A 14,014-nucleotide genomic window follows, 5' to 3' on the forward strand; every position below is an offset into this window, starting at 1 on the left:
TGTGTGGCAGAAGGATCTTCCACTATAACTGGAGCATAAAGTGATGCTTACAGCAAGTCTGGGCCATCCTGGCAGAGCCTTTCTCTCCAGCCCCATGCTCCTAGGTACCTGCCACCACCACCTTCTCTCCTAGCATTAATTTGGAAAGGACACTTTCTCCTACCACTAGGTTCAATAATGTCAGAGTGGCTTCTGAAGGCAGTTGGGTTGACAGCAGCAAGAGCACCATGTTCGGCATTGTCTTAGAGGATGTGTTAGTCCTGCAGCCTGTGGCACTGGCTCTGCCTCATGCCAGGAGAGAGCATGCCCTGGACAGTGATCTGTCTCGCCAACTAATCTGCACCCCACCAGCCTGACTCTTGACACTGAATATATGCTCCTTATTTCTGTCCGTGTGTTACTGGCATCTCTTCATTTTTTTCTTCTCCCCCGCCCTCCCCCTGCCCTTGACAGAGTGGTTGCTCTGCCAGTTGTACACATGCTCTGCAGCACCCACAGAGTCCCTGCCCATCGCACTACCATCTTCATCACATCATGATCTTTTTCTTCCACATAATTCTGAAGCAGCTCCTCCAAGCTGAGCACCCTCCACCCACACCCACACACATGCATACATACACACCCACACAGGCACACACACCTCTGCAGGATCGCTTGGGGCCAGTGTGTCCTGCCAGAGCCAGTTGCTGGCATGGCCATGGGAAACTGTAATCAGCACTGTAGCACCTTGCCCTCCAGAAGGATCATGCCACCCTTGCAAACATGGCATGTTAGCCTTTCCTGAGACTTAGGAGGCCTGAGCTTAACGCCAAATTTTAATTGAGCCTGTGCTACTTAGCTTCCAGATATGTACGTTGTGCTGAGCATCATGTAGCATGTAGTACCTTTGAAAGAGGCGGCCATTATCCACTCCTGCCTTTTCTCTTCTGCTTTCTCTCAAAGCCATTGAAAGTACCTTGTGTTGCAGGCAGGATATTACACGCAGGACAATGAAGAAATCAGCAGGGGAGCTGTTTTCCTTTATGCAGAGAGTGAAGAGGTTGTCTGTGTTGGGGCTGCATATATTTTTTTCCTCTACCCTGTAGTCTCCTCACGGAGAATTATTCCAGCTACGCAGCAGGTGATATTTCATGCAGATTTGGCATTTGGTCATCGTGGAGGTTACTTCGCTTCTTTGAGTTTTTATAACTCTTTTGTTATCATGCTTGGGAAGTGAAGGGCAGTTATTTATGCAACACACCTGTGACTAGTGATATTAAATCATGGTCAGTTCTGCAATGTCCTTTTCAATAGTGTTGGTGATATTTTCATTATTTGCCTAACTCTGCTCAGGGCTTTAAAAACTCCTGCAGGGCTTAGAGGAAAGAGTTACATGTCTTAGGGGAAGGAGGACAGGAACAGGAGGAGGTTTCTATCACCATCATCACCCCCTGCAGCCCGGAGAAATCATCTCCCTCCCATGCCTATGCAGGAGAAAAGTCAGAAGCAGTAATTTTAAATCTTGATTAATCTAGGGTGTGAACAGCAAGGACTTTGAGCATCATCTAGGTTTGAAAAGGGCATTGCTGTCTCAAAGGAAACCAGCTCTGAGAGGTGAGGAGCTATAACTTGGACTCTTTCTCCCCTAGGATGTGGTGGTGGTCGGGGAGGAAAACTTCACCACTCCGTGTTATATCCAGCTGGACCCAGAGGCCTGCCATATCCTGACAGAAACCCTGAGCACATATGCCTTGGTGGGACAGTCAATCACCAAAGCAGCAGCCAAACGTCTCAAACTGGCCATCTTTGGACCTCTGTCCTGTTCTTCACTGGAGTACAGCATTCGTGTCTACTGCCTCGATGACACGCAGGATGCCCTTAAGGTGCTTGTTGCTCTGTCACTTGCTTTTCCTCTCCAGCTCTTACAGGACTGCAATCATAGTGGTGACTGGACTTCTTTTCTATGTATTCCCACTCCCTGGGTTATTCTGATTAGAAAAGAAGCTTCACAACAAGCTGCTGTTCTACAGTTTAACCTACACACACTATAAATTGTGCTTTGCGTTGGGATCTCACAGTATTTTCCACCCACTTGTCTTTTTTTTTCCTTTGTTTACCTGTATCATATCCTGAATCCTAAGATTTTTGCATTATTAAAAGGCCATAAGGTACACAGGGCTTCATTCGTTATTCATGTATTTTTAATGCTAAGTGCCAGCTCCCCAGAGATGGGGAAACATATAAATGCTTCTTTGTAAATAGTTGATAATGATGAAAGAAGCTTCTGGGCTGTTAATCACTGCCTGCTTTCATACTGCTTTATTACACCTCTTTGCGTGCAGTTTTTCGTGTTGGGAATTCACAACTAAAATAAAACAAAGCTGTTGCTATCTCTTAACTATATAACCTTATTGACTGTAATTCTGGTATGCACACAGACACACACTCACGACATACAAATGAGCAAATAGATAACTATACGTGATATTTCTCTTTATAAATACCTGTATTTATACAGATAGTATCTATAATAGATGCACTCATGAAATATGTAGCTCTGACTGCACATATAAGAATGCAGATTACTAAAAAGTGGGATTTTTTTTTTTTTACTTTAATTGTAGCCTGTGCAACTTCCCAAATGCCTCTTTGCAGGAAAATGAATTCAAAGCCTGACTCTAAGCACTCATCCTGGTGCAGCATATTCTTTTGTTTCCTCAGCTCTGCTTAAGAATTATTGGGATTTAAACTCACATGCAGTAGCTAGGAGATGTTTCTGCTTTTCAGAGCAGTGATTTCCTTCTCTGCAAATGGCCCTGTTTTCCTCCCCAGTACTATCTGGTGTCAAGGCCTGCCTGCCTAGGCTTTGCTAGGGGGATACCCTTCCACTATATGTCAGAAAGGCAGTAAAGTATAGAATTTGAAGCAAGTATATTGGGACTGCGTCATGGTTTTGTCTGTACAGGCCCTGGGAGATCGGCCTCCATCAATGCATTGGTGTTATCAGACTTTTAAAAACAAGTATTTTCCCTGGTCTGATTTCCCTTTTGTTTTTTCTCTTTTAAACAAACAAACAAAAAAAAGTGAAAAGGATCTCTAACAGTGATCAAGCTTCAAAAGTCCTGATGGTTTTATGCCTGTGCTGGATAATACAATTTTCCGCGGGTTTGTCAAGGCCTGAGGTAATAATAAGTGAGCTGGAGTGGCTTCGGACAGACAGCTAATGTGGTCAGAGCTGGGGGAATCCAATTAGGTGTTACTCAAGAGCTGTTGGTTTATTTCTAATAGACTGTGGGGAGAGTTAATCCAATTCAGTGAGACAGCAGAAGGAATCAGGAGAGGCGCTGGGCAAGACGGAGAAACTGTTTTTCATCTGAGAAGCTGCAGCCAACATTTGGGAGGGAAACAGGATAGTCCATGGGCTTCTGCTGCAGGTAGTATGTAATTTGATAAGGAAAAGGTGAGCAAAGTCAGGCAGCCACCATCCCATTCATACCTACTGCTTCTATACAGCAAAGTACATGCAGTTTAATTTTCTCTCTTTTTTTTGGCATGTCTTCACCAAGACTGGAAGGTCACCCATGTCATGGGGGTTCAAGACCCAGATAGCTGGTGGTTTAGAGGAGGGCAAGCACACATACTTGCTAGCCACAAACTCTTATGAATGTATCAGTTGCAGTTCTCTGGTAATGAAAGGCTGGGGAAGGAGAAGGTTTAAGAAAAATAAACCTCACATATAAATTGTAGATGGGGGGGTTGAGCATGGACCAGTGTGTATGAACCAGTGTGTACAAACCAACCTTGGGCAGTGGTGTTGCGTAGACTTAAACTATGGCTATTTAGAAAGAAAAAATTATTGGGTTGTTTGCCACATGCTTTCACAGCAGCTGGCATGGCAACATCCCTGGCCATACCAGGAGGAGATCTGCCATATTGGCATAAGGAAGGCATTCACCAGGCAATTACCTCTGGCTCTGCAGGACAAGGCATGCAGACAGGACTGGGCCAGTGCATCCTGAAGTTAAAAGTCATTTGGAGAGAGTGGGAAAGTTGTAGACAGCAAACGAGGCACCAGCTGCATCATCTCGGTGTCTTGGGGCTGGCTGCTCTGGGCAAGGCAAGGGCAGGAAAGAGCAGTGAGAGGTATTTCCACATTGGGATGTCTGAGGTTTGGAAGAGCATTTGTCAGGGATTATGTGTTTATTTGAATAGGCAGCTGAATGCATTCTATTATTATTTACAACTAGGAATGAATGTGCCATATGCTGAATGTATCCTAACAGCCACCAAAGTAAGACAAGCAGTTGCAGTGTAAAACACAGTGCAGCATTTATCCAGCAGGCATTTTCCCTCTCATCACACTGCCGAGCTCCCAGTGCCCACAGTACAGCAGGGAACTGTAATGACTTGTCATCAATAAGGACTCAGTTACTGTGGGAGCAGCTTGACAGGGTTCCTGAGGGCTGTGGAGCAGAGAGCTCACCGCTGATCATGCCTGCAGCATCCTCTGCCCTGCTGGGTCCTGAACCACCTGGATGAGGTGCTTAGAAAGATATTTTTTGGAGAAAGGTGGGAGGAGCAACAAGCTTGAGCACTAGCTTCTTTTTTAAGGCTGATTTTTGCACTTAGAGGAGGATGACAGAGCTATTCTACTGGAAAAAAAAGAAAAAAGAGTATTAATACAATTACTATAAAGAAATCCAGTGTCTTTGTGCTCATCTGACTTTGTCATTGAAGTATATGAGAAGTACATGAGCTGCATGTGGCAGAGTAGCAGGGGCTGAGCAGCCTTGCACACCTAGGGCAAGTGGCTATAGCAGATTGGCATCCTCCACCCTGCCTCATGCTGCACAGTAACTGCCCTCCAAAAGAAAGGGGGGAAAAAAAAAAGGCATCACAAGCATGTGAACTTCTTGGTTGTTTTTCACTGTAATGAAGAAAGGCAACAGCTGAGGCTGAACACCATTGCCTACTTGTGCTCCATTAATGAGGAAGGCAGTTCTAAATATAGATTGTGGCTGTCCTGGTGGTGCTGATGATGGAGCAATGCTTAAACAAAGTTCCCTCTCCTAGGAAGATCGTAAGGGCATAGATTCTGGCTCACAGTGGTGGTGAGAGGTGGTGGAAAGGGTGGCTGGAGTTACCTCAGCACCAAACAAGCGACATGCAGCTCAGGAAGGCATAAAGGCAACAGCCAGCAGGATAAGTACTGCTTGAAATAAAATGCTGCATGTCTGGAGCCAGTCTGTGGGTTTGAAGGGCTTTGCAAATCATGGTTCCAAAATAATTCTGAATTAATTATCTGAGACGCTTGAAAGAAGCATGAGCTGCTCACCATCCTCCTGTTGGAGCATCCAAAGGGGCTATGGTGACCAAGGGTGCTTACCAAAAGTGGGATATTGAAAGTAGACAGATCTGGTGGGTAGGATGGCACAGCAATGTTTTTCTCCATGGTAGCACAGCTCCCAGGGCTGGTGCAGTCATTCTCCCCCTGAACCCCATGTGCCTGAGAGGTGACGGCTGCAATTGGCTCACACAGTGCCGCAAGTTGTCTTCTGGCCCTTCCAGGAAGGCAATTTGGACATAATGAAGATCTATAGTAATCAGATCATTAATATCGATTGCTCTCTAGACATCTTGATGAAGTAACGAGGGGGCACTGGAAGGAGACTGGGACAGATTCATTGGCATAACCTTAATCTAAAAGGTTTCCTGATTTTGTTTCTCTTCCTCTAATGGCTGATAAATTAACATCATTTTAGCTTCAGTATCTGCCAGCTGCTAGGCTCAACAGGGCCAGGTGCTTTTTTTTTATATGCTACCTAGATCCTGACCGTGATCAAGAGTAGCTTGTTTTGTGCTTAAAATGGAGTGTCATTAAAATGAAGCTGACCTGGAGCAGCATCCTGGTTTCATATGCTCACATACTCCTTGAGTGTGCTCACTCTGTGTATGATTGGCTTTGGCTGTATGGGACTGGTTGACTCTTGTAATTAAATATGACTGAGTTTGGCTGTGTTGGTTTCTAATCGGGCTCATGCAGGTGCCTTTATACTTGCTTCTTCCATGTGGACTACAGTTAAGCTGTTTGTAGACAACAATCCTCCGTGGTCTTGTTAAAGGCACTAATTTCTTTTTAACTGCAGAAAATGTCCACACTCTTGGCTTATTTGCTTTTAATGACACAATGAAGGTTTTAGTAACATGCACTCCATCAGCATCTTGTTCTTGTTTTGATGCCATCCTGCTTAACCATCTCCAAGTAGTCATCCACTATCTCCTGTACTGCTCTGTCACACAGCAGTTTTCCAAGAGGTATGTCAGATAACACTATGTCTCCCAAAGGAGACAGAGGTGCCTGCATCCTGCTGGGCTCCTGCTGTATGAATGTATTCAGATCCACTAATGCAATGCTAGTCATAGGGAAACACAGCTCTGCAAATGAAATGCCTGTACTTTTTTTCTCTCTATTCCACAACTTAAAGAATCCACAGCAGTCAGTCTTGAGGAACCAGAAGACCGGTGTGCTATCTGGATGAAGCCTGACCACTGTCTTGTTTTTATCACAATACTGCAGGAGGTCCTCCAGCTTGAGCAGCAGATGGGCGGTCAGCTTTTGGAGGAACCCAAAGCTTTGCATTTTAAGGGAAGCACCCACAACCTCCGCCTGTCCATTCATGACATTGTCCACTCTCTCTGGAAGAGCAAGCTGCTGGCTAAATACCAGGTGAGCATCATAAACCACTCTCATTGGATCCTAACAGCAAAGATTAAAGAAATACAGTGACACACAGGGGTGTTTAAAATTAAACACTCAGTGATAGTAGCATGGAGCCTGTGGTCTCTTGTCATATAGCATCTTTACCCTGGTCCTACATCCTGTCCTTACTACATTTTTTTTTTTACTTTTCTCTTGCAGGAGATTCCATTTTACCAAGTCTGGAGTGGATGCCAGAGGAACCTGCACTGCACCTTCGTGCTGGAAAGGTTCAGCCTGAATACCCTGGAACTGGTGTGCAAACTCTGCGTGCGGCAGGTTGAAGGAGAAGGGCAGATCTTCCAGCTGAACTGCTCTGTCTCAGAGGTAAATGACATCAGTGCACTTTCTATCTGACTGCAGGAATGTGAGAGGGCTAAGGAAGTATATCCTTTCCCATTGCTGCCTGTTTAGTGCATCCCATTTTCCTCCTGACTTCTAGATTGGGCATAAGGAATGGATCAAGTTGGTTTATATCTCCTGTTGCATTTTCGTTTAGTTTTTCATCTGCAAGAGAACATCCTCCTTCCAACAGAGGGAAGAAGGTAGTTATGGTCTCCCTGCTCGTATAAATTTTCTGCATATATGTGGAGAAGCTCTTTGCCTACCAGTCTCTAATGCATCTCTGGCAGTCCACAAGTCCATCATGCCCAACATTTCCCTGGAGAGAAAGGAAGGAGAATAGGAAAATATTATTGTCATATGTTTGCCCAAGCCACTCCACTCTGATCCTATGTAATAACTGCAGTGCAAGAGGGAATATCAGCTGGTCTACTTGCAATAGACTTTTCTCCTCAGATTTTGCTGCTGCTGCAAATCCTGACTATTGCCCTCAACGATTTTTCTTTTCACAGCTCACATTTTCTAGTAGAAAAATGATCATAAGGTTTGGAACATCTTTTCTGATGCTACATAGCACCAGATGGATTTTCGCTGCTTGGAGCAGTCAAGTTTAGGGCTGAGACCAAGCAACACATTCAAGTGTGAAGTGGAATTGACTTCATTGAATGTACTGGTTGGTGGCTTTTGTGCCTGACATCCCTAGGGGATGTGAAGAGCAGACTCTCGGATGGCAATCACTGCTGGCTGACTTGGAGAAGGGCTGGGAGACCACAGACAAAAGTTACTTGTGCTGTAGGACCCTAATGGCATGTGCCATTACCCATAACATCTGCTTGGTTATCGGGTGTAAAGTTACATATTCAGCTGGGGACTACACAGCATTAAAGACAGATGGTAAAACAAGTATCATAAACAATTATTGTAATAAGCGCTGCTGCATTGAGGTAATCTCTAATTTAACCTCTTAGAGAAGAGAAAGAACTGAGAGAAACTTTAATGAAATGCAAGTATACACTATAATCATCTTCAGCTGCTTGTGTGTAATAGTGCCTGGTAATGGATTCAGAGGGAAAAGGATAATATTCTTGTCTTGTGTTGTGATCCCATCCATCAAGGATGAATAGAAGGAGAGAATAATACCACCACTATCAAGGCTGCTTACTGCAAAAGTGCTCCTCCTGGTTGACATTTAGTGATGTTCCTGAGCCCAATTGAGGGGCAGCAGGACTCCTAAGGACTGGCATACAGAGTTGTATCAATTTTGTTACTAGAAAAAAACAACAACACTAAAACTCTGTTTGTTTGGTGACAGAAGTTACCGGAAAGTGTAATAACAGCAACCTGGAAACTGATGTGTGTGCTTCTAGAGGCATAAGAGGGAGGGACTGTAGACCAGGGAACAGGAAACCTTATCTGTGGTTCCTCACGCTTTCTGCTGGTGATCAACGAGGTCATATAAGGGTAGTTTTGTGTCTCTGCTTTCAGATGGTGTTTGCTTTGCTTTGCTTCTGATGATTTCAAATTGCACACTTTTTTCCCTTCTTGTGGGAGAGGCAGACAGCTAGCAATTAGGCATTGTGGGACCATACTGGCACCTTTCTTCTTTGATGGATCTGCTTCTCCTGTGGTAACAATATAGTAATACAATTTCCTTCATCTGCCCTTTATGGGCTTTCTTTTTTGTACCCTGTAAAGTTGTCGTGGTTTAGGCCCATCAGGGAACAAAGGCCACGATTAGCCTCGAGTACCGAAGAGGCTGAGGATTGCTCGAGGGCAGGGAGAGCTTAATTGCCGCTTAAGGTTCAGGACAAAGCAGACCAGGCTACTCGGTTTGGGGAAGAAAACAGAAAAATAATTTAATGCAAAATCAACCAAAACATAACCAAAATGAAACAATCCAGAGTAATACATCAATGAAAAGTCCAACCAGCCTTTTTAAGAACACCTTCTTGCCACCCCTCCCCTCTTCCCGGGTTCAGAGCCCTGATCCCGGTGTTTTTACCTTGCCCCCCCCCGAACGGTTCGGGGGGGGCAGGCAGTGGGGGGTTCAGTTAGTCGGTTTCCGAGAGCTTCTGCCGTTTGTCCCTCCTCAGGACGGGCGAACTCCACGCCAGTCCTCCCTGCAAGTCCGTGGGGTAACTCACAAGCATGGCAGCCCTGCACGGGCTGCTCCGATGCCCACTTATTCCAAAGGCTGCAGCTCCTCTCTGCCTCTCGTGTGGGGCTGCTCTGCGGCGCGCAGGCTCTCCAGCACGGCCTGGGCCATGGCCATCTCCCCACACAGTCCCTCGCCCGTCCGGGCTCACCCACACGGAGCTGTTGGTGGCTCTCAGTCTTGCCACGAATCTCCATAGGTTTCAGGGGCACAGCTTGTATTCTCGCCACGGCTTGCAGAAGGGTCTCCGGTCTACTGCTTCTCGTTCCTTCCTCCTTCTCTGGCTGAAGGGTCCGCGTGGTGACCTCCATCTTATATCACTCTCCACCTCCCGACTCGCATTTCAAATTCCCGTCCCCTAAATAGTGATGGCAGAGGCGCCAGATTGGCCCAGCCGGGCCGGAGGTGGGTCTGAACCTAGGAGCCGGGGGAGGGTCTTCACTGCAACCCGCTCCCCCTGTTACCAAGCCAAAAGCTGCTCCTGGCTAAACCAGGACAAAAGTATGTAAAACTTCTGCAGATTAAACTGTCTTATTCTGGTTTTATACAATGTTTTCCACTGGGACTTCAAATATACAAATGCAATGAGTGTCAAAGCATGCAAATTTGTGAGGTGAGAGACAGAGTGAGATAAAGGTCTCCCACCATTTGTTTTGAAGCCACCTTTTTATCTTATGCAGACTGTCCTCACCTGAAAGTGACCTTATCACTCTCTACAACTACCTGAAAGGAGGTGGTAGGGAGATGGGGCTCCTTCTCCTAAGTAACAAGTGACAGAACAAGAGGAAATAGTCTCATGTTGCTTAGACTGGAGATTAGGAAGAAGTTTTTTGCTAAAAGGATTGTTACACACTGGAACAGACTTCCCAGGGAGGTGGTGGAGTCACCATCCCTGGAGATATTTAAAAGACACGTAGATGAGGTGCTTAGGGACATGGTTTATTGGTGCACTTGACAGTGTTAGGTCAGTGGTTGGACATGATGGTCATTTCCAACTGAAACGATTCTCTAATTCTTTGAAAGAGCCCCAGGGCATCGCCATGGCCATGTGGTCTCCCTCTGCACAGCCATGCCAATGCACCTGGGGCAGCAGGCTATGAGAGCTGGGGCAGTGTTGTCTTAACCCATCGCTTGTGTCCTGTGGCTCAGAGTAAAAAGAGAAGGTTGCCACCAGTCACCACCCTGCAGCAGCACAGGCAAGCCTGCGGGCAGCAGTGGTGGCACAGGAGTCATTTAGTGGCTCCCAGGCAGGTCCTGCTGCCAGGCAGTTAGAGGACAGCAGCTAATTGTCCAAGACTGTGGGGTTGGAGCAGACAGCCTGCTAGGCAGGGCCTTGGCACCCAAGTAGGAATGCCACATTCACATTGCTTTGGGCACATTACTGAGGTTATTATAGTGTGGCATAAACCTTCTGTGGTTAGAAATTTCACTCTTTAACTAAAATGCCATTTCAAAAACTAAAAAAAGTATCTGTGGAGTGGAACATAATTAATTGATGTGGATAAAAGAGTGGAGGCAAAAGAAGTTTAATTCTGTACGGTGCTCACAGATACTGGCTCTCTCCTTTCTGTCTCTGCGTAGGTATTTTTAGGGGAACCAAAGGCTGCATGTGACTGTAGGCAATCTTCAACAACAAGCTTCCTAGGGGATTTGTGATGGCAGTTGAAGCTGGCCATTACCTTGTTTTTGAGACAATTTCAGGTTTTACAGGGCCTTCCCAGCAGCCAGCTTGTCATGAAGCAACAAGATAGCTCACAGAGGAGAAAACAAGCTGACATTTAACGACGAGTCTTTTGCGTGGATGTTTCTGGCTGCCTGGGGCTGCGACCTGGGCAGAGGTGGAGATGAAGCAGCTCTTCTGTTTCTACCAGCTCAGCCTCAGGCTTGGCATGCTGGAAAGCAGAGCGATTGAGAAGGCGGGTGAGAGGCCTGAAAGGAGACCGAGCCCCGCTTACCGATCTTTCCATCATGTGTCTTGGTAGCTGGAGGTGACAAGTGCTGTGCGTGAGAGGAGTGTCCCCACTGCACAATTGGGTGGGCAGTCAGCATCATTAGGGCTTGGAGGGGCTTTCAGATGCCCTTGTTGGTCCTAAGAAAATTCATCTAAATTGACCAACTGCCCTTGTCCTACCAGGTACTGAGCCCCTCTTTCTAACGATCTGTGGATGCTAGATCCTCCCAGGCCAAGGAATTAATAAAGTCTTTCCCCAGAGGAGCCAACCACTTGTCTTTCCCAGCAGGGCCACATAACAGCTGTGTCACGGGGAGCCAGCTAAGGACAAGCTGGCTTTGGAAGTGACTTTCCCCTTGAAACATTGCTGCCACCACCTTTGAGCACAGTTCTGGTCTTTGGTAGGAGGGTGACAGCCTCTCCCCAGGCACACACATTCCATCTGTCTCCAGCATAGAGCTAAAGCTGCATGAAAATGAGGGATCAGTTTATGCCTGGGGTGGTATTAACTGTCTCCCTATGGTCTGCCCAACATCAGAGGCTTCAGAGACCGTGGGTGCTACCAAAGGGATGTCAGTGACACCAGCCTGGTTCTGGCTCTGTGTGGGGTGAGGGGCTTGAGGGGGCTACTAGAAAGTAGCTCCTGCCAGCCAAGCTGTCCAAACCCTTAAAAGCCCATTGCTCTGAAATGTGTCAAAGTGCTTGATCTTTCATTATTTCCAGTAAGGGATTAATTAAGTTAAGGCTCAGTTTTCTCAAGCCATAGTAGTCTTAGCTCTCAAAAAACAAACAGAAAAAAAAATCTACTGTCTATCCAAAGTCAGTTATAAATATTTCTCTTTTTCAGCTAAAATAAATTCTTTATTAGCACAGGGATGCTCCTCTCTAATACAAGTGAGAGCATTGGATCTCAGAGGATACACTTCTACAATTGTCTCTGAATTCAGTAACAAAACTACTGCTTTTTTTTTTTTTTCATTTATTTCCAACCTCAGGAACCTACTGGCATCAATTATCCTTCTGTGGACTCAGCAGGCACTGTCACCACCATAGTGGGGCCCAGCGCTTTCAGCATCCCGCTCCCAATAAGGCAGAAGCTGTGCAGCAGCCTGGATGCACCCCAGACCAGAGGCCATGACTGGAGGATGCTGGCCCACAAGCTGAAACTGGACAGGTGAGAGGGGCTGCCTGTGTGTGGCTGGGCACAAGGCGTGTGCAAAAGGGCCTTTATGAAGATGAGTGATAGGAGATGGTTAGACTGACCACACAGGAGATAAGCACCTTGACAGCACAAGCAATGGGGATCGGCTGCCATCATATGAATTCAGGTAGCCTTCATGCAGCTCCAGAAATGAGTTTCCTTTTGGCTTGTTGCAGGTATCTAAATTATTTTGCTACAAAATCGAGTCCCACCGGGGTGATCTTGGATCTCTGGGAAGCCCAGAATTTCCCTGACGGCAACCTGAGCATGCTGGCAGCGGTTCTTGAAGAGATGGGAAGACATGAAACCGTTGTTTCTTTGGCAGCAGAAGGAAATTACTGATGTAGCCTTGGCATGAACGGGAAGGACAGACACAGGGAGCAGTAATGCCCTGTTACTACAAAGGGGAATTGAAATGAAAACCCAGACCAATGAGTTACACAAGAGACATTTCAGCGAAGAAAGCAAGCAAACAAAAAAAAAACCAGCCCTGACCTTCACACGTGCTCTCCTTGTACATTATCACAGGATCTGAAAGAAATCATGCAAAGTTGTACCTTGAAAATATAAATCAACGTAATGTTCCTCTCGGCTTGGCTGTACACTGCTTGGTACAGGATTTTACAGTTTCCTAGGAAACGCTTTTTATTGCTATCCAGATATATGGATAAACTTTCTTAACAATCCCAGTTTCTATGGATGTTGTTTACATCAAATTCTGGACAGGGGTAAGGAGGCTGTCCATGGCTCTTTATATTTTTTGTTTAAAGCCATTCTAGACAAGGCTATGGACAGTCAGATGTGGCTATTTCAGCTTACTGGTTTCTAGTGAATTCAGATTTTGACTACAATTCTGCACATCAGTTGTCTCACAATGATCCTCCTGTCATTGTTCTGTTTCCTAGACCTACTTGTAAAACAAAAAAAAAGCAAACAAAGAAAGGTAGAGTTTAAGAGGTGTGCATCTGGAAAGCAGGTACTCTGGGTGCTAAGCAGGAACACGTGTAACATCCCCTTCCTTCCCCAATTGAGTTCCACTGAGCCTGTGTGGAGAATAGCTGTAGGACAGTGGGGAACATAGGATCAGAGCTAATTTTCAGTTCATGGTGTAACAACACCCTTTCCACCCCTTTGCAATACAAGGGGGCCAGATATGCAATTCAGACTGGCTGGGAGGGGAAAGAAAAGAAAACCAGAACAAATTTTTTTAAAAGAGAAGTTGCTATGATAATTATTTACTATTAGTATCTAGTGCAAGGATTATTATTATAATAACTATTATTATGACCATAATTCCTTTATTTCTAATTTTGTCAGCAGCAGAATGAGTAATTCCTGGTTTTATGGAACCTGTTGTCCCCTTCCTGAAGGTCTTCTGTGTCCCTCTATATGCTGTCTGTCCTTCCTTTCTCTGGCCATCGTACTGCTTCATGCCTGTTGCAAAGGTGGTTGTAAAGGATCCAATCCAGCACTCCTCCCTGGGAATTTTTCCACCACCTGGGTGCCTCCAGGTTGCTCCAAGCAGCAATCTGGTCCCAAGGTGGCCATGAACCAGTGACAGCCTCCCAGTCCAAATGCATGTAGACCATTGGTTCATGAGTACTGGTGCAAACATGTAGAGGTACTGAC

General features: G+C 45.8%; 1 protein-coding gene across 2 annotated transcripts in view; it reads left to right on the forward strand.

Annotated features, from left to right (window-relative positions):
- Nucleotides 1–13,622, forward strand: part of UNC5C (unc-5 netrin receptor C) — a 261,631-nt gene extending 248,009 nt beyond the window's left edge. For both annotated transcript variants that reach the window (XM_061992520.1, XM_061992521.1), the window contains 5 exons: nt 1,629–1,862; nt 6,557–6,706; nt 6,899–7,063; nt 12,180–12,358; nt 12,562–13,622. In XM_061992520.1, the coding sequence (XP_061848504.1) occupies nt 1,629–1,862; nt 6,557–6,706; nt 6,899–7,063; nt 12,180–12,358; nt 12,562–12,727 (894 nt within the window). In that variant the 3' untranslated portion in view covers nt 12,728–13,622. The remainder of the gene's footprint in view (nt 1–1,628; nt 1,863–6,556; nt 6,707–6,898; nt 7,064–12,179; nt 12,359–12,561) is intronic.
- The last annotated feature ends 392 nt before the right edge of the window (nt 13,623–14,014 follow it).

Source organism: Colius striatus, chromosome 3, assembly GCF_028858725.1.
Source record: "Colius striatus isolate bColStr4 chromosome 3, bColStr4.1.hap1, whole genome shotgun sequence".
NCBI lineage: Eukaryota > Metazoa > Chordata > Aves > Coliiformes > Coliidae > Colius > Colius striatus.